General features: G+C 41.9%; 1 protein-coding gene across 7 annotated transcripts in view; it reads right to left on the bottom strand.

Annotated features, from left to right (window-relative positions):
• Positions 1–12,245: 12,245 nt before the first annotated feature.
• TBK1 (TANK binding kinase 1) overlaps positions 12,246–21,468 on the bottom strand; it is a 34,933-nt gene continuing 25,710 nt past the window's right edge. For 6 of the 7 annotated variants that reach the window (XM_049791986.1, XM_049791985.1, XM_049791990.1 and 3 more), the window contains 9 exons: positions 21,184–21,262; positions 20,190–20,311; positions 19,989–20,065; positions 19,603–19,642; positions 17,227–17,328; positions 17,042–17,138; positions 16,010–16,116; positions 15,600–15,671; positions 12,246–14,808 (listed from right to left, as the gene is read on the bottom strand). In XM_049791986.1, coding sequence (XP_049647943.1) covers positions 14,757–14,808; positions 15,600–15,671; positions 16,010–16,116; positions 17,042–17,138; positions 17,227–17,328; positions 19,603–19,642; positions 19,989–20,065; positions 20,190–20,311; positions 21,184–21,262 — 748 coding nt within the window. In that variant the 3' untranslated portion in view covers positions 12,246–14,756. Of the gene's footprint in view, positions 14,809–15,599; positions 15,672–16,009; positions 16,117–17,041; positions 17,139–17,226; positions 17,329–19,602; positions 19,643–19,988; positions 20,066–20,189; positions 20,312–21,183; positions 21,263–21,468 lie in introns of those variants that run through there. The other variant, XR_007504607.1, reaches the window with a different exon arrangement.

Here is a 21,468-nt window from a genome sequence, read left to right as displayed (position 1 = left end):
CCACATTGAGCACATCTTAAATGGAAATCCCTGACGTTTTTCAGGTATGCCATCTCTGTCAGGGTTGGAGTGAATGAGTGAACCCAGAGCAGACAACCAACAACTGCAGGTCTCGTTTCAGAGCTCCGACATACACACACAGAAGCACTCTCCAAATACAGTGGGAATCAGATCATTTTCTTCAGGCCTTAAGTGCTGTTTATTCAAAATAAAATATGTAACACAAATTCAGCCTATCAATCACGTCTCAAGGTCCTCTGAGATTAATTGCTTACTTCTTCTACAGGCTCTCTATTGGGGAATAACTGGATTTCTCCCCTCAAGAAGTAAGGAGTAGGAAGGTTTCTTCTGAGCCATAGCTCCTGGATTTTGAGGAAGAAAATCACAGTGCCAAAGCACATTTGTTCACATCTGGTTAGTTCTTATTTCACTCTACAATATATTACACTATCATTAAATATTTTCATACATTGCTACATGAAAAAGAATATCTCTTTGTGTATTTCAGCAATATTTCTGCTTGACTCTTTTCACTATTATCCATCATATTGTGCAGTTGCTCTCAGTTTCATTTTGAATACTTCAACCTGTAAAATTTGTTGTAATTTGCTTTATGTTCTTTTCCAGATGCTGCAAATGTGCAGAGGCAGACAGGACTGGCACAGTACTGAGATAGAGGTGAGTGTGGGAGAAAGGGCATTGCTGTGCTGGTCCAGCTGAGCATCGGGAAGATAATGCCTTACTTCCTGGAGACTGCTGCTGGTACAATGTGATGCACATTGTCTTTTTTCATGTAGCTTGGTTACAGGCTTACTGTACGTATGTATGTATGTATGTAGGTTTGTGCATCAAAATTAAAGTTGAATATAAGTTTAAAAAGCTAAATGTAGAGAATAGTAATGCACTGTGAAAATAATAGATTAGTGTTAATTTCAGCTTTGTAATAGATAGTATACTACTAGCAGTAAACTCAGGAAAATGATTGACCAGTCTTTAGGAAAACCACTTTTGAACATACACAAGCTACACTTTAGAGTACAGGGGAAATAAAACGCAAGGCTAAAACTGGAGAGAAGATACTGAGTTGCCTTGTAACATGGTTTGACACATAAGGTTTGACTCAGCGGATGATAGACCAACTTGCCTGTGGGCTTCGGGTGACTTTGTGCCAGAATTAGTAGACTTCTCAGTGAGAGCTTGAATGGAACTATCACTGAAGGAAATCAGACCGAGGCAGAAAAGCAAAACCATGTATTAAATGTTGCTAAAACAATAGGTTTATTCATCCTATTCTGCTTTGCTTAAAACAAAAGTAGCCTGATCATTTTTTAGGGTACAAGAAAGCTGTGAGCATCCTTCTTTAGATCTCTGGATGTAGTATGAGTGATTACATGCTGTTTGCACTTGAGATTAACAAGGGTGCACCTTGTACATTTATTCTCTCTTAGAAGAGTAGGATGTTTCTTACTTTAGCCATGGCAGCTACTAGAGAATAGGCGAATATTTAGAACTAGAGTATAAAAGAAAAATACACAAAAAAGATACACACAAAAAAATACACAAAAGAGAGCTCAACTTTCATTGTAGCCCTTAATACTTTCTTCCAAGCTCCTACACTCACTGTCAGGCTACTGTACCCGAGCTACTATACATGATGTGCTCTTCCTTTACTGAGCAAAATTAAAAAGGCATTCATCAGTACTCAGTATGGTGCGGAGAAAACAGACACATCTAGCAGCTCATAAACCCACCAGGCCAAAAACAGCATCGTTATTTTCTCTCTGTTGTGCACGCTGCTGACCTGCATTTAATTGGCTGGATAAAAAGATCCATCAAAGCAGGCTGGAGGTTTCTGGTCAATGCTACTTAGCAACAGAAGGAAGAGATGACTATGGTCCCTGGACAAGAGCTGAGCTCTAATGCTGGCCTGGCCAATGACCTCCCGGGTAAACCTGAAAAAGCCACTTCACCTCTCGGTGCTTTCATCTGTGTCTGTTTTGCTCATAGCACTTCAGAGCGGGGGCTGCTTCTTCCTGTGCAAGCATACCGTCTATTAAGGAGTTGGCATGGCAGACAGCTCCTACTGCTAACAGCAAATGCAAATTCCAAATGAAAAAAAAAAATGGAAAAACCCCTCAGCAATGAACTACATTAGCATTTTATCAAAAAATACATTATCAAGCAAAAACTTCAGTTCTACCTTTTCCCCCAGTGTGTTAAAAGCACAGATACTAGCAATATGTAAATAGTATGCAGGCACAATGCAGTTTAAAAGGCACCTGTATCATTACTTCCCACAAAGCCCCTAACTCCTGGCCAAGCAGTGCTAACCATCTGTTGAACTTTGAGCATGGTAGGACTGTATAAAACAGGCATCAAAACACAGCAAGGTCTCCAAAGCTTTCATGTGACAAGGTCAAGTTTCTCCTTGGTTCCCCAAGGCTTTCTCAGCAAGCAGACCATCCGGAGGTATCATGCTGGCAAGTACTGCCAATATTTTTATTACTAAGATCTTCTTTGCTTTTGTAAACAGATCATTGCTTTGATGTTTTATTACACATCTTGAAGACATCCTAGGTTATGAACACTGCCTGAAGAAACACCTGATTTATCACTTTTTCATTAGCAGACTCCTTTCTACTCCTCTGTCAGCTCTCAAATACTGGTTTGCTCAAAACCAAACCTTGTGACATCTGGCCTCCTTCCATGCTGCGTGTGAAATGAAACACAGGGTATTTCCATGTCAAGATGTCCTGGGCAGAGAGGGCTCCTGCCCACTCACAACAGCCTCTGCAGGATGTCCCTACAGAGCCTGTCCAAAGCACATGAGGAAGACAAGTGGGAAAACCACACAGCATTTTTAGAGCCTTTCAGTGTTGACAACTGCATGTTCACTGCTATGCAACCTGAATAACAACTGCTTGTATTCTCTGTAGTCTCTTAGGGTTGTATCCGAGACACCCAAACTCTGAAGGACACCATAATTCATAATTGTCCATGAGAGGGTGAAAATGAGAACAACTAAAGAGGTGCTCAGACAATGGGTGAAGGCCTCTACGTATGACAGTGTTTGGCTTAGGGGTGGAAGATGGGACTCACACAGGAAGAGAAACGTCAGAGGCCAAGAAAACAGGACTCCCAGTAACCAAGGAACTCAGTGAGGAGTCACTGTCCTCTGCAAACACGGGGGGAAAGGGCTCAGCTTTGCAGCAGTGGGAGCCTTGCCGTGGCTGTGGAGACCACAGAAATGCCCCAGGAGGCAGAGAGAAACTGAGGAAGACAGCAAGCATTACTCTTGAAGAGCAAGCTCCATCAACGCTGCTTCTTGCTCTCTGTTTCCACACCTCTTCCTTCCTCCCTGCGCTGGGCACAGCAGCCTCCAGCTCCCCCAGTCCTGCGAGCTCCAGCAAACGCCCCGTTGGGGCAGCAGATCCCCTGCACACCTTCAAACCCAACAGGGAGGAGAACGGGGCTTTCTCTGAGCTGAGCTCCACCAGCACAACCCAAACCCTGCCACCTCCTGCTGCTCCAGCCCCTGAGGATCCTGGGGAAAGTTGGTAATTTGGGATTTAAAAGAAAATAAAGAAAATCTGGGGAGCTGCACATCATTAAACAACTCTCTGCAGAAAGAACAGGAAAGGGAAGTAGGCTCCCACCGCCGCTGTTTCTAATCTGCCCCCCAGTTCTTACTCTTTAGATAAAACTTTCAGAGGCTCCTTTAAGGCTGAACAGTTTTGGTAATTGAAGTCGTAACTCTAGAAGTAGCTTTAGCAACTTAACCCCCTCATTACATGTGATCAAATACGAACATACTCCTACTGCAGAGATAACGGACAATGTCTATCCTCTTCTTTAAAAACATGAAAAAAAGTATGTTACGCAAATTTGATGGTCAAAAACATATCCTTCTGAAGGGGAAAAAAAAAAAATCACTAATCCCTGTGTTTGCTCCTTCCCTCCACATTTGACCCTTACTTCTGTAAGGGGCAATCTATTTCTCTACCATTCTTGACAGTTAGGAGGCATTTAGATAATATATGCTAATTTCTTCTAAGGGTATAAGGACTTGGGTTTTTGTTTTGGGTTTTGTTTGTTTTTACAGGTACTTAAAAAGCCCTGTAGAAAGAGAGCTATACCATGTACTAAAACGCTAACGCCTCTGTCCTTCAACTGCACTAAAGCAGGAGTCAGCTACTGGATATTCAGGGCCAATATAAAAAAAAAGTTAGAAATTGAACAAGGCCCCCACCAAAATACCAATCTGGGCAGAGAAAAAAAACCAGAAGGCCCTGGTAGGCCCTGAAACTGTGCCATATGCTTCACATGGGAAGGTCATTCAAAAAACAAAGCCTGAAAAAATCGGTAAAAAAGACGTACAGAAGATTCAGTGAACAAAGCTGAAATGGCTGCCGGTAGATTTGAGAGGAAGTGGACACTTGCAGTCTTATCTGCTTCCCTGGGCTTCTGCACCTCTGCAGGGCACCTTGCAACTAGAGAGGCTTCTATGCCAGGACAGGGGTATCTGCCTGTGCACAGATCACACTACACCCAGATAATGTTACAGGCCTAATGCCTGGGGTATAGAAAGTAACACTATAGACAAGGAGGAAACAGGCCGAGGGACATCACTTCCAGCCAGTATTTAAAGGATACCCACTGACTCGATGTGCATTGATTGCACCTTTATAAAGGACTCCAACCACCAGATATCTGACAGAAATATTCTATTTTTTCCTTTAGCAGGCAACTTTTTAAGGCAGCTTAACAAACACTTGTGAGTCTCTGCTTTGCAAGGTCCTTACAGTATTAAAATGTACTTGTCTTCTTGCTCGTGCAGCCCCACCGACCTTGCCACATAAACCCAATACATACACCAATACATACGTTGTTGCATGGGCAACGTACAGTTGGTAAGAGTAATAAACATCAGTTCATCAAGATCATGCCTTTAACAAAAGCATCCACAAATTCCCAACCATGTCCCATCACTAAATACTGGAAAGGAACAACCTGTTTTTCATGGCACCTCTAAATACTGTCTGTTAAGTATCTTCAGAAGTTTGAACCAAAAGTCATATAGGACCTATAATCTCTCTATATTCTCTTAAATGAAGAGTAAAACTTCTGAAAAGGCTTAGCAACATTTCCATTTGGTTCAATGAAAAAGTGCATCAGAAATGAAAGCGTCAAAATGCAAGGTAAAAGTAAAGTTACAGAAATGGACTAGCAAGTCCAGAGCAAGCAGTCCACAAAATAATTCCTTTCACACTCCCACCACCTATGTACACCCTGTCTGTTGACCAGACTATGGGGAAAGTAAAATTGCTCAGAAACGGTATTCCAAGGCGTGACAGTATAGACTTTCATCTAAAACCATGAGAAATGCCTCATTTTTCAAATGCCAAATGATACAGCGAAACAATGCAACAACTCAAGGGCTCCTACGGTACATAATGCTACACACCATGAAACCATCAATATGGCATAAGAAACAGAATTTTCACTCCAGAGCACACTCAGATTGAAAGAAAAATTGAGTGCTAGAAAAAAACCCCCACTCTTTACTGTATGTCATTTCATTGGTATTAACTGGAATAATCCCAACTGCTTCTGTGTCAAACAACTTTGTGCATAGAAGTGAGGCCAGACAATGGCATTCTGCATCTGCAGAGTATCACCAGGTTTTTACCCCAAATAATAGAGGTGAAAAGGTGAATAGTGGAGCAAGTCTGGACTGCTAAACCAATTAAGTCTCTCTTGAAAAGGAATCCGAAACAACAGCAAGAGCTCAGATACTACAAAGCATCCTTTTCAGAGGTATTTCATTACACTTGGCTTTCTTCCTGGACTGAGGTCCAGAAATATCAGCGCTGCCTGATTTTTTTTCCCAAGAAATAAGTTGCTTGAACAATGTGCACCTTGTGCACTGCATTGAAACAGATGATCATTCATCTGCTTGATTTTTTTTTTTCCATTCTTGCCTGAGATATATGAAAGTATTTTCTCAATTTTTAGCAGAAGCCTGAAAACAAACTTGTGAATTACAAACAAAAATCTCACAAAAGGCAAAAAGACCTTTTCTCAGTAGTTCTTTATTCACTCCAGGGATCCCACCTCGCTTTACAATGTGTACCATGGAGTGTACAAAAACCCAAAGATAACCACAGCCCCACTGCAAAATGACAAAAGAAAAGTCTAACCTCTGCTGAAGCTCAGCTTGGGTATTTTCCCCATGCCTGTGGGGAAGGCCAGACAGAGACACTCAAAGGAAACCCCAGCTCCCATAAAGACATCACAGATCTTTTCTCTTAGAAAAGGTCTGCACCTAAATACTTTAAAATTACTCCTTTGATATGCCCTTTGACTACTTCCCTATCCCAGAGGGAACTTCTCATGCCTTTTAATTCTTATCACCAAATTCAGCACCTCTGACTCTGATCTGGTCTGAGAGCAACAACCTAGTGAGAGCTGACTTCACCCAATACTCAAATAGGGCAATTTAAGTAATGTCTATGTCTTTGTGACTCAGAATCATGACAATTTAGTACGTAGCTCCCTCTTTATCAGCAGTGGACCATCTGGAAGATGCTGTTACGTTTTGCTTTTTAGTTGACATAAAATGAAAGTCCCTACCACTTGTGGCCTCTGGAAAACACAGTTATTTGGGAACTTTTGTCACACCTTGCCAGGCAGATTAAAATCTTTGAAAGGTACTTTAAATTTTAACCTCAGTTGTAATCTCTGCTTCACAAGGGATACCCAAAGGAGACTACGGCATCTTCACAGAGGCTACCACAGTGGCCACAAATTCAGCTGTAGTCTGGATGCACCTGCTGCAGCTTTCAAGGGCAGTTTAGACACACTTTAGAGACTGAGCGCAGCTGTGTCTGCTGGCTTTCCAAAGAAAAGGACATCTTTTTCTTCTGTATGCGCTTACTCACAGTAGAGCCCGTGACTATGGGTGCAGACTGACGTCTGGCCACAGAGTGGATTTAGCAGCTCTGAGCCACGAGGGCAGCCAGCCACACTTTCCTCCACGTCTCTGAGCTGTCCTGACACAGCCACTGCTTTCGTTGCCCCCAGCCAATTTTTCAGCCAGATCTGCTCATCACTCTGGCTCACTGGTGTGCCTGCAGACTGGGAAAGAACAGACGTTCTTGCAGCAATCCTTTTGCACTTATCTATTGTTTCCTTTCATCTCCATAGCACTTTACAGCTTTCAAATATTACATTCATGCTAGATCATAAATGCTGAATGCTTCCTATGCTACTTAAACAGCAGTTTAAGAGAGCAGCTTGAAGTACTATGCCTCACAAAAATGGAGCTAGTCATGGAGGAGAAGGAAAAACATTGCAAGCTGTAATCATTCTGAGAAAATACTGCTGGAAGATACATAATCCAACGTGACACTTGAAGTTCTTGCCATGGAGCATTTCATCATAAAAGAAAAAACATCATTTTTAAGGCCTATTTTCACATCCGTGCACTACACATCCTGTTAGAACAAACGGTGCACTAATTTAAATAAAAAATATTTTATTTTCACAGCCAAAGTATTTCCGTTCCAAGAGTGACTGTAAAAATAGAGCTACTGAAAGTGAGTGTAACTGTGAGAACATCCTATGATAACAGAAATTTTGTATCACAGCAGGGGACAGTATGAGGTTATTATATCTCCTTAAGCCAGAACAAAACAAAAGGAAAAGATTGACCCTTCTGTCCCACCTTGGGTTTCAAATATCTGTTAAACAAAGGCTCAGTGATGTAAACCAAAAGCAAACCACACACTTTAACATGTCCCTCCACTAGGGATAGCACTAGATTGTCCTAAAAAGCACAGCAGCACAGCAGCTGTGGGTGAGGATCAGCGAGCGAAGCAGGCCGCCTGCTGGGTGCCAGGCTGAAACCGCTCTCAGGGCCACCACAAAACCCAATGATGTGGCCAAATGCTTTTCAAACCAAGGGATGGCAGAAGAGGACTTTTCACCAGCACTAGACTGTATATGTTCTCCTACCATAAAGAACAGGAGCTAGCAGGCAAATGAAATCCCTGTATTTTAGACTATTGCAGCGATAGCAAAAGGGCTGAGAAGCAGAACTGTTGTTTTCTATGCAGGGGAAGGAAAACATACCATTGCCTACTGAGCCCTGAGAGCTAAAGGACACGTCCGTGGTGTGTACATGGGACATGCAATACTCCAAGATGTAGCCGCGTCCTCCTACCTGAAAGACCTGGGAGAAGACTGCATGGTTTTTGCCAGGGGTGGGACCCCACAAGAACCCTTTGGAGCAGCACTGCCTACACCCCCCTGTAACAGGCATTACCTTCCCGATGGGTGGAGGTGGAGTGCTTTTACCAGGATCACGCTGCACCTGTGCTGCACCATAGCCTCATGCCAGGCCATTGCTTCATGCTGTGCCAACCACCTCACGCTGCACCATTGCCTCATGCTGCGCCGTCACCTCACGCTACATCATCCCCTCCTGCTGCGCCATCACCTCCTGCTGCGCCATCGCCTCATGCTGCGCCATCGCCTCATGCTAAGCCGTCGCCTCACGCTGCGCCACCGCCTCATGCTGCGCCACCGCCTCATGTTAAACTGCTGCCTCATGCTGCACCGTCACCTCATGCTGCGCCATCACCTCATACTAAGCCGTCACCTCACGCTGTGCCACTGCCTCATGCTCAGCTGTTGCCTCACGCTGTGCCACCACCTCATGCTGTGCCATCGCCTTATGCTAAGCCATCACCTCATGCTGCACCATTGCCTCATACTAAGCCGTCACCTCACACTGTGCCACCGCCTCATGCTGCGCCATTGCCTCACACTGCACCACCACCTCATGTTAAGCTGTTGCCTCCTGCTGCCCCATCACCTCATGCTGCGCCATCACCTCATGCTGCGCCACCGCCTCATGCTGCGCAACCGCCTCATGCCGCGCAACCGCCTCACGCTGCGCCGTCGCCCCAGCCACGCAGCACGAAGGGCACGGCTCCCGACACCCAGTCACCGGCAGCCCCCAGGCTGCAACGCTTCACTCATGAGGGGCAAGCCGGGCTCACGTCCGGGCCGGGTGAGACAGGCGCTTCCAGCGCTGCCGGCGCGGGCCGGCAGACACCCGACGTAGCTCCGCTAGGCGCGTGACCCTCCGTGTTGTGAGAACGGGATCTCCCCGCTGCCCCGACCCCGCCGCTCCCCAGCCCCGACGCCCGTTTCCCGCCAGAGGCCGCGGTCGGGCGGCCGGCCGGGGCGCTCACCCGCGCAGCGCAGGCCCTGCGAGAGGACGAAGCGGCAGCAGAGGTCGCACCACGTTCCCGCCACCGCCGGCCCGAAGCGGTGCGGCGGCTCCGGCGGCGGCGGCGCCTCGAAGATGGTGCGGACGTGGCGGGGCCGCGGCGGCGCCGGGCGGCGGCGGCGGCGGCGGCCGCCGGGCGCGTCCGGCTGCGGGGACAGGGCCCGCGCCGCCCGGCCCCGCGGCGGCTTCCCCCGCCTGTCGCCCGGGGCCGCCGCCATGCGGAGCGGGGCGCTGCCCGCCTCTCCCCGCGGAGCGGCCGGGGCGGGCGGCGTTTGACGCCTCACGCACATGACACCCGCGGCCGCGGGGAGCGGGGAGGCGGAGGCGGCGGCGGCGGCGGGGGGGGGGCACCGCGCCCGCGTCCTCCCCCGACCTGGCGGCCGCCGCTCGGCGCGGAGGGGAGGGCAGGGGCCGGGGAGGGCGGCGTGGCCGCAGCCGGCTCCCCGAGTGGGCTCCCCGGGAACCGTCTCGGGGAGCAACAACCGCCGGCGGCGGCGGCTCTGAAGCGCTCCAGCTGCGCCGGCCCCCATCCCTCGTCGGCCCGCCGCCGCAGAAGGCAGCTGACGTGACCGGCACCGTTACCTGCCGTTTTCAAGGCATTCGCTAACAAGGTACATTGCAAGCGGAAGATGCGAAGCGTTTCCAGGAGGTACGTTTTACTGCCGTAGATAAAACCATCAAGACCCAGTAGTACACTGCTTGTGGCGACTTCTTGGGTTTCTGCTTCCCAAGCTGAAGCGCCCACGGGAGGCGCTTTAGGGAGCCCCTAAAGAGCCCCCGGCGCCGGGGCCGCAGCGAGCGGATCTGTCCAACCCGCGGCTTCAGAAAACTCTGGCAGTGAGCTTACCGGTACGTGCGACTGTCACGTCTCCTAGGCATTAGAAACATCGCCTATTTTAACGCAGGCTTGCACAAATTTTAAGTGGTACAACGGCTGCAACGCGTTTTGAGGACATGGACGTACAGGATGTGTTAACAATTCATCTGCACGTTCGCAGAGAGCGTTCCAAGGAATGAAAGTGCAAAAAAAAAGTGACATCTTTTCACCTGATTTCTTTAAAGATTGTAAACTGCTCTTGTCCGCTTAAATCTGAAACTGTTGTAGGGCTTCCATGGCCTTCACCAGGGGAGCAGCGGTGCAGTCATGCCAGCATCATCTTCCTTCACCGTGAGTTAGCTAATGCGCCTGCCAAGCAAAGCTAACGGCTTACGTAGCGAGGTGTCAAGCTCGGCTCTCCCCAGCACCGCGCAGGGCTCCGTGGCCAGATGCGCTTGCTCACATCTGTCTCCGGGACTGCTAACAAACCCCGCATCGGACAGTGTAAACGTACTCGAGGATGCTGAAGCAACCCTCACGCTGGCACAGGGGGAGCTGGCAAGAGCTGGTGATGCACTTCAGTAGGTCCTGGTTAAAATGATCTGCCGAAGTTCCTTAAAGCAGCTAGTCTAAGAAAGGTTTCCCATGTCTAGGCAGCAGTGACACAACTGTACCTTGACAGGAAGGCTGTGGAAGCCTGGGTAGTCAGACTGTGTTCAACACTTGTGTAAGTTTTCAGGAGCAGAATACAACTTGGAACAACTGCAGTAGCCTGTCTTTGTAGCACACCAGCAACACTACCTATTCCTGTCAATCTTCCTTGTCAACAGGAAGCAAAGTTCTCCAACAGATGCACATCTGCAAGTACAACTACTGCTGGCCGGGCTTGTACCAGGATCAAAATAGCAAACTCCGCTGACGGATACTACCCCTACCACATTTTTTTTGTGATCAATGGAACAAATAACAAAAAAAAGCTGTTCCAAGCACAGAAAATTAAAAGATCATGCAGCTTTGCCAGTGGCAGATTCGGCCATGCGAGCTCCCAACAGCTAACCTGTTCCTAAAATCCCTCTTCAACCAGTATTGCTCAGTTCCCAGAACAATCTGTTCTGGCACTTGACTCTCTTCACTATTAGAAAGATTTTTCCAAACTCATAGTCTGGATTTTTTTGTTTTGTGCACTACAATTTATATTCATAATCTCTAATCCTTTCACCACAGACATGGTGCTGAATGCTGATCTGCAACAGCATTTAGAAGACAAAAGACTTTTGCTCCCTCCCTCTTCCAATCTTTTCTTTCAGCCAGCCAACTCCCAGTCCCTCTCAGGTGAGTTTTCCAGACCCTAGCCATTCTTTTTTTCTCCCCTAACTCATCTTCAGGGGGCCAGTATCTTTTTTAATTTTTACAAGCCACTTTAAAAGCACTCACCATCAGGCTGGTCACAGCTAAACCAGTATTCCTCCACAGACAACAGTGGGCGTCCATCCCCTGATTTCCAGGTCCTTAGCTAGAAGCCATCAGCGGCTTAGCTAACCAAATGTGGCTAGCCAAACGAGTTACCGTGCCTTCCCTGGAATGGGTTTCACGGTAACAGCAGGATATGCAACTACTTAGTAATAGCTCTGTGTTTAATTTTACCCAACCAAGTTTAGGCAACTGGAGTTTATTCCACATCTCCCCTCTTCTAGGCTTCAAGCTTAAAAAAACTGAGAAGTAATCTTTTCCATTCCTCCTTTTTAAACCTTGCCATAGTATTATATACAAAATATTCCACGATTACTACTTCTACAGTGATTAACTAAATTAGTACTGATTGAGCTCCACCAGTGGACTTTTTCACACCTAACAGAGACTAGGAATTTTGCCGCTCTTACAGAGAACTAATATTGCTCAGAACACATGTCAGCAGAGTGGTTAAAAAATAAATAAGAAAGATGAGTGGCTCTACCATATAGCCTATGCTAGTGATTCCATTGTACAGGACACGTTTTCTGGACAGCTGGCTAATGCAAACTAAGCTGCAATTTGCTACTTCAGATTTCAGGCTTTGTATTGTATTTATGAGGAAATAAAAATTATAAGGTAATACTAAAATTAATAGTGAAATTATGGAAAGACACAGAATTAAGTACACACTGTACAACAAGTGTTTGATGATGTATTTATGCCATTAAGTCATTCACTCATGCATTTTCACAATTCATATGAAGACAGGTTTGTTCAAGTAACAGATAATTAATATACTAAGCTAACCCCCCCAAAACAGTAAAGCAGCTTCAGGAGGAAGAACCATATATTACTTTCTATTACTTCTTTTGGCAAATCGGTAGCATGACTGGTAGTATCAGGACACTTAGTTTGAGCCAAAAATTCATGGTACTATATGCTGTGCTTTGACTTGAAAAATATATTTGCTTCATAAGAACGTAATCAGAAAATTATGAACTGATTACTTCAAGTTCCTTAGCTACTGCTTAGTTAAAATTGCTTTAGAAGAAGAAATTTTTAACAAGATTACTGATGTATTTAGCAACACTAAAACCAGCAATGTTTAAAATTAACATAAAATATAACAAAACATTTTCAACCATGTAAAAGAATGCCGCACATACTTCAATATACAGACTATATTGTTACTACAATTAACTTTCTTTTTCAGACTGCTTCAGTATAAAGAAGTTGAAAATTATATACTCCAACTAACATTTTTCTTTCAAAATTAAGAACCTTTGAAACAACAAAGGGTTACAGACATAATATTGGAAAAAATTACCATTTATGCACAGTTTGAGAGCCCAATTCTTTTAACGCTTACGCATGTGTTTTACTGACACTCAGTGAGACTGTGGATGTGAATAAACAAGTGTACAAGCAGGCATTAAAACATTCCAGTTAGACATGATTCCAGTATTTTAAAACAAACAGTTAAGAATGCCATGGCTAACCAAGGAAGAATATGTAACAAACTGTTGCACTCCCTTTGCATGGCTAGATTTTTGGGGCGACAAAGCTTGCAAAGAAAGCTGCTCACATGGGTGTAAAAATATCAGAATTCCCTTTTAATATTTGATTCTCACCAAGAACACTGGAAAGCAGGTCTTAGACATCAAGGCAGAGAATTTCCTCTTCTTTTAACAAGGAAAGAATCAATTATAAATATCGTAAGTTTCTATTCAAATATTAAAAAAAAAAAATGCAATGGAAATGTTTTGTAGCCTGACCTAGACAGATAAGCAGGGAATAAGCATCACAATACTATCAGATGCTATCACAGGTTACCACTGTTTAGTTTATACCTAAATGTTTCACTATTAATTATGGAAAATTCTAAATATAGTTGGTCCAGCTCTTCTTATAGACATAATATAGCAATTAAAAGTGCTATTGGACAGCATTGAACATCCATGGCCAGGTTTCCACAAGGAAAGAATGAGTCCTGCAATATCTGCATGCTCTTCATCTGAAACAAAGAAGTACACCTGTAGTACCCAAAGTGAGGGATGTTTTCTCAGTTTTTGTTTGTTTGTTTTCCTCTTCTCTTTCTCCTCTCCTACATATTTTTGTGCAGACCATTTCATTCTGCCTCTCTGCAGCCTGATCACATAGTACTGAAAGTAGTAAGTACTGATAGTGGAAAATAAGTCTTACTAAATTTTCCACCTAAGTTTGATCTCAGTCATGAGTCAGCAGTGGGTGTGGTCCCTTTTCAAGACCTAGACCAGTAACTTATTTTTCCAATATTCAGTTACCACTGAGGCATGATGCTATCTAGTCTACAGACTGCCCACAAATTCTACTAATGATTTAACCTTTTTTAAAAATTATGCCTGCAAACAGGATTCTGAAAAAGCTATTTTATTTTAAGAAGCCACTTCTCTTGTGGTGAGCAACAATATTTCAGGGAAATTCTGAAAATGCTGTACTCTAAAAAAGGAATTTTTACATTCAGCCTGACAACCTGGAGTGCAAAACTTCCATATACAGAGCAGTCAAATAATTATAGACAAGATGGCACCAAATAGGGAGAGAAACTTAAAAAAACATCGTGAATTGGTTTTCTCAAGTAGAAGTGAACTAACAGTTTAGATGTGAAGGAAAGAGAAATGCATTTCCACTCTGTCCTATCTGTGCTTTTAGTCCCTATTCACACTTATTTAAAAAGATCTCATTTAAAACAGTCATCATGTTCTGTGATGATCAGAGACATTCAGCTAGACTCCAAAGTAATAGTGGTGGTTAAAGGAAATCCAAAACACCCTTTTAAGACTATTCATAATGTTTAGAGTTCTGCAAGTCCTCTTGCAATAAAGACTAAATTGCATTCTGAAAAAATAGGGCAATATTCAAAGCAAACAAATATCAATTTCATCAACAACGGTTTTTCCTTTACAACTTTGTCAGAGATCCTCCAAGGGGCTAAATTCCCTGCTGGGAGTAATTCTATCCTAACATTGACCAAAAAAAGATATATATTTCTTTTATATTTACATATTATACATATTTACATTTTTTTTAATACTACAGTTGTAGAGGGAAAAAACCCTGGATACATGTTTATTATCTGTCTTTAAATGTCCCAACAGTATTTTTTTCCCTTTGAAAAAATTTACAAGTCCTCTTCAGGTCTTTTGAAAGCTAGATACAGTCCACATTCCGTAGGCCACCATCCATAGTCAAAGCACCAAATCTAAAATGAAAAAACAGTATACTCTTAGGTGATTGACTAGATTCTAGAATCAATCCTTAATTCATTATAGTTTATTTATGGGTTTTTCCTTTGCCTTGCCACAGGCCAACACATGCATTTGTACCTAACTTTTGTATGTGAAAAGAAGGTAGAAGAGAGGATACAATGCTCCAAGTATGGGACTGGGGGTGGAGAACAAAACAAGACCAATTCGGTTTAAAGCTAAACTCAGCTCTACCAGCAGTCTACCCTGAAGCTTTCATGAGATCTTTTTTTAAAATATATTTTATCATCATCGGAAAAAAAGCAAAGTTAGTCTGTATGCAATAACACCACCACCCTCTCAGGATTATAAGAAATATGTTGACCTCTTTCTCTTCACTTTATTTAAGCAATCTGAAAACTGTAAAATCATTCATTCAGGTTGGTATAGTTCCACTGTTGTTAAAAATTATCTCTAAAAGTGAGGAGTTAAAAGACACCACTAGATTGCTGCAATAGTACTGTGTTTAAATTCAGAATTAATCTGTCTGTGCAACAAATATTTTTATTAGCTAAACATAAGTAACAGGACACAAAAATGCCATGATTCCTGTTCAGAATTATTTACAGTAATGTTTCAAGGTTTTGAATACTTTTTTTTCCAGTTACACCTCAGATCAACTGTTCAAAATATATTTACAGTTAAAGAGATTATAGAATTGTCCCTTAGTTTAAGTTCTGGATCTACAAAATGTACCAAATTAAGCCCGTTCTTAGTATCAGCCCAAAAAGGGAAAACAATTGCTTGCCTTTCCAAAATGTGATTGTTCTCAGCCAGCTCTTTAACAACTCCTTCCATTTCCTCCTTTAGTTTCTTCATACTGTAGTAACATGAAGCGAAAGAAAGGTTACATTTTTTATGGGGACAGTTATCTGCTATAACCACTCACCACCACACAGCTTTCAGCAACTTGTCATTACGTACAAAATAAGGGAAGAATAACAGGTTGGTTATTTAGTAAAAGTGACAGATTATATATTAGTGTTGTCCCCTACTCGCTTCCAAATTTGTACCACCACTTTAGCAATAAAGTTTCTCCTGCAATATAAAATTCTTGATCTTAATACAGCAATCACTAAGTCAACCATAAATATTCTTTTTCAATTTGGCGTATAATAGGTATAGAATATTACATCAATCCAATTAAGAAATTCTTACCCAAGAGTCATTTCCACTAATGTGTTTGAGCTTGGATAGACTGTATTCATTGTATGTTTCATCCCACTGGAAGCTGCAAACATTTTCTGTGGCAGAGCATCCTGTAACTGTAACAGATAAAAAGGAAATGTAAGTTACAAAATAAGTTGTCATACGTACCTTGATGTCCACCTTAAAATCCTCCTTTAAATTATCCATTGCTATGATGCCTTATAAAATCATTACAGTAGTAAGGCGGCTGATATTCCCCAAGCTGAGATCATCACAGTATGTTTTGTATTGCCATGACCTACAGTTCCCTGATTTGTTCCATCTTCTTAACTGTCTTTACTTTTATTATAAACTCTCAAAAGGAAGAAATATCTATTTGTTATGTTTGTAGATATCCTAAGGCAACAGGATCCTAATCAATAACTGACTTTGGTAGTGCTCCTAAAAGACAAACAAATAATTTATATTTCCTTTATAAAGACTAATAATTTTACTGCATTAAAATGCTCTCACTCTCTCAATTTTGAGGTAATTCTGATAAGTTTTCATCCTGCAGAGTCACCGTCCAAATTTTAACAAAATGTATTCTTGCATGCCACCAGCAATGTTAGTTTAGCATGTATCCCCTAATCTTGAATGAGTGTTTTTATGCTTCATAAGAGCATTAAGATAATCTTCTAGGTGCTCAGATACCATTATGGTAACAGTTACACAGAACACTTCTCAATGAATCCACATCCATTTGCATAGATTTTTGGGGGAGAATGCTAACACTACAAAAAAAAAACCTCACCCAAAACCCAAACCCCACCAAAAAAAACCCGAAACAAAAAAAACCCCGCCAAACTCCAAAATCAAGTCAGGATTCAAAAAATCACACCAGTCTCTATGCCACTTTGACATCAGCAATGAAGCTACTATAGACCAAATACTACATCCATGCAGCCCTATATTTTAATATAAACAACACTACTGACATTAAAAAATGTGGAATAGTCTTTTATCTATGCAAACATTTTACATAATTTTGAAGCATTCTACCTCATTTATATAATCCTGGTATTTAGATACCTCCTCTTCAATATCAAAACACTGGTTGGTGAGAGCCAGTAACTGCTTCCTTGTGTGAAGCATTTTCCTAAAAGAAAAAAGTTCTCTTTTAAGAGCTTTCTTTATAAAAGTGGTGCAGTGAAGGTTACCAAATATTAAAGAAATCAATAGCTTGCCTTGTCCAGTCCTCAGCCTTGTCCAAAAATGTATCATACTTGCTGACACATTCATCTTTGAATAAAGCTATGGCTTTTGTAGCATGCAAATACAGCTTCTGCCTGCAACACAGAAACAACCAGAACAGTATTACACTGCTTTCAAAACCCTGTTCCTCTAACTTTCTGAAACTTGGAGAAGAGGTATGTGGACTTAAAATCCCTTCAGCCACCTTTATTCATGCTGTTGTAATATATAAGAATTCAACACACTGCATGAACTGACAGTTTACGTTTCAAAAATATTCCCTAGCAGGGAGGAAAAAAATATTATTTGAAGTATTTAGCTGCAATTATCTGTATATTAACAAATGGTCAAATGTCTTCTCTGAGTCAGTATTTATCCGAGCAGGTATACTTAAGGAAAAGGGATTCTAAATGGAAAGGACAGAAATCCTTATTATTTCTTATTTGCCTTCTGCAGACACTTGGAACTTCCAGCATCTATGAATAATCCGTTGTGCTGAGTAATATACATGCAAGAAAAAAACCCAGGATTTTTGTGTCAGCTTAAATTTATGACAAGAGAAAAAAGCAAGCAGATAAGGACAGGGAAGCAAAACAAAACCCAATTCTGGTTAGTGTTGCAGCCAGTAATCCCAGCGGAAGTGCCTCACCATGCTATGCATTGCACCAATAAGCAAAACTAAGGGATACTGGGACACTACAGTCTTAACACCTGCTTCTGGTATTTTATTAAGTCTTGCATGATAACTATTGGTTAATCAACTTCTGGCTAGAGTGTAGCTGGATTGTCATCAGGCATGCATACCTATCACTCAACCAGAAGAATCTGAATTGAGTGCTGCTCCCTTGTCTATCTAGTGCTAAGTACTGGAACAACCAGCCTCTGTTGCTAATGGCATACGGTTCTTAACAAAAACCACTGCCATTTCTCTCTGGGGTGAATCAAGTAAGATAAGATGTACTTAGGCTCTCAGAGATACCTGAACAATCCCAAGGAGACACTTGTGGTAGAAAATCTACCAGTATTCAAAACCATGAAAATAAAGCCTATTTATTTATTTAAAGTTATTCACGTATTAATGCAAGGACACAGTCTGAGTAGTAGAAAAAGCCCTAAAATTTCTTTAATCTGCCCAAGGGAGTGCAGTTTTAAAATGAGCTATGGATTGCATCCCAACGTTTGCCTGTTTTCCAACTGTATCCTTAAGAACATATGACAAAATTGTCACTCACATAATCTCCCACATTAAATTCAGTCCCTTGCTGTTGCAGGGCAATGATGCATCCAAGTCTCTTTCAGTGTATCAAGATTTGTCTTACAGGTTTCCTGCTCCTACTGTCCTGTATCTTAAGGCAACCTCCCCTCCACTTGGCAGTTACCCCATTTAGCTTTCACTATGGGAAAATCAAGTGGCATGGTTGTGAGAATACCAGTGCTTTCTGCATGTTAGCTTTCTATCTGTAATCATCAGTGAAGCCACACTAGTGGTAGCAACTCCAAGAATTTTTAGAAAGTTACAGCACTCAACAAAATCTAGGGAACCACCCAACTGACCAGCCACTAGGAGAATAACTTAATTACTTAAACATAAGCATCTAGCATCATTTGAGATGCACAAGGATAACCTGCCCTGCTTCTGACTGTCTATCCAGAAAGGTGTAGGCTTCCCATTTGTCTGGTGTCCTACCTCCCAGTCGCAGAGCATGTCTCAGACACCTTAGGGCAACTTATAGTACGAGGCATCTGCATATGAGGAACTGAATCAATCCTGAGACAAGTACAGCCGCATGAGCAGAGCAGCTGTTTACATTTGCTCAAGAGTTAGTCAGTAGAGTCAGTGGATCCTAATGGGAGTCTAGACACCCAGATCACATACAGACACTTAACACGGCCACCTCTCATAAGTGACAATTTTAAACAGGCATAGAGAACTACATTAATATTTATAGTGTGCTGTATTTCCTGGAAGATTAAATAATTCTAGAATTTCATTCAGCTAGTCTGTAGAAAAGTATCTCCACCTTAGTTACAAAGTCACTTCACCCTTAGGGCTTTTTTCTCCCTAAAAAAAAAAAAAAAGGGGAAAAAAAATGTACCTCCTATCAGACAGTTATGCCCAGATAACAAACAGGTATTTCACACCTACATTTAGAAGGTCTATCAGTGAAGAAACTCCACTGCCAGAAAGCACCTCATTATCATATGCTGGCACCCCTCTGTATTTAAGATATTTAAAGGAAATTTTTTACAAAGTAATCCTGAAGAGGTTACAATTCACAATAAAAATCAACAGAAGAGGTTATTGGCAAGAGCACCTGACGGACCTGAAAGCAATCAAGGTATTTCCCAAAGGTAACTTCAAAACTTACTTGTCAAACTTGTGAATTTGTTCTTCATTATAAGGAAGCCCTAGGATCAGAGCAGATGACAGACATTACCAGTTTAATTCTGTTAGTTGTATTTATGTAAAACTCCACCAAGTTTACCCATTTCTTATATGGTTTTCTTCTCCTATCCTGATAGGTAGAAATGGTCATTTACTTTTTTTTTTCCTCCTCTCCAGTCTTGCAATTCAAATTTATGAGATTAATAGTGACGTTTTATTCATATGGTCTTTAAGACGGTATCTCACTATGGAAGACATTGTCACTGTTGCTGACTAACTCTCCATTCCTACCACAAATATCCTTGTAGAACAAGGACTGACCTGTCCTTTACATTACAGTTTATGTTAAAAGTGAATCAAGTTACTTACTTCGTTCTGCTTTGTCTTTTTTGAACTGATAATAAATATCTGTGATGGAACATAGCAGCGCCTGCAGCCTTTCTGGACTGGAGTGACAAAAGGAAGAAAATGAGATATTTTACATATAAACTTAAGTACCTGTTAAAGAGTTTTATGAACTACAACTCAATGTAGAATTCAATACATACTAGAACATTAATAGTTACTCACTTTCTGTCTTTCGGATGCATGCCTTCCTGATTTGCCCAGGTGTCAGCCAGTAAGCCACCAGGAGAAAGTTTGGTTTTGATATCTTGAAGACTAGTTTCTATCGTGCCCTGAGAGCTGGAGAGCTATGTAAGAGCAAGAAAGTTCAATCTTACCACTGGGTAAAGTGAAAAATTACTTGAGGCTGAAAACAGACTGAGCATGTTAATACTATAGACCCATTTGTTTCACTGACCTTCATTAAAGAAATATGCCCAATTATCTGCCTAGGCTTTGCTAAAAGTAGATGAAGCATGGTATTATTAAAGAATCATCTTTAATGCAGGCATTTCTGTTAGTTAATATTTATTTTCTTTCAATAATAAGTTTCTACATTTTATATATTCTCTATTTACTTTTACACTTGTCCTTTTGGTTTGTTAAGAATTCATATAATGACTATCCACATAATTCATACCTTTCTTTCTCCGCACTCCATACAACCTTCAAAATAAAAATGCACTAATCACCTTTTGCTTTTAGAATGGAGGACTTTATACCTGCTCTCACGACACCAGTGTGTAAAGTTATTTTCAATTTTTCCTTACACGTCTGGAAACATGATGGAAATTTCAAAGCAGATCACTCTGACGTGTGTTTGTGTATGCATCATTTTAGAAAGCCAACAAAGTAGTTTAAAACTCTTTAAGGAAAGTGAAGAAAACTGCAAAGTAAAATATATTTCGTGGTTATAATTGTTCACTTGGGTATTTTAAAAAATGAGAACGTATTTTCAGGAACTTATTATTATTTTCACTACACTGGGCAAGTAAAAGGATTTACTGTTTTCAGAAAGATATCCACATCTCAGTATGGCCATTTTAACAACCTTTGGCAGGCTAGAAATTACTTTGAAAATTCAGAGTTGTTATTCACAGAAAAACCTGTGTTACTATGTATTTGGCTTTTTCTTTAGAAACCCTTTTTGAGAATGACACAGGCTTTGTAAGATACTTACACGCAACAGTTTTGTGTGTATCTCTGAAATTTCATCCACTTCTGATGCTTCCAAGTTGATCTGCATCAAATTCTCATATCTGACCACAAAAAAAGCACAGTTAAAGAAAATAAACAAGCAGTGAATACACTCAAAATATTCCTTGAATCTAGAGTGTAACAATAACTACCTTTTCTTTTATATGAAATACAGTATCTGTCAAGCAGCAATCATGAAACATGACAACCTTAAGTGGCCAATAATAGTGGCAACATTTTAGTTATGAAAAAGAATTCCTTGAATTTT

The sequence above is a fragment of the Accipiter gentilis genome, chromosome 34 (assembly GCF_929443795.1).
Source record: "Accipiter gentilis chromosome 34, bAccGen1.1, whole genome shotgun sequence".
In the NCBI taxonomy this organism is placed as follows: domain Eukaryota; kingdom Metazoa; phylum Chordata; class Aves; order Accipitriformes; family Accipitridae; genus Astur; species Astur gentilis.
Note: the sequence above shows the minus strand (reverse complement) of the source record. Positions and strands in the feature narration are given on the sequence as shown.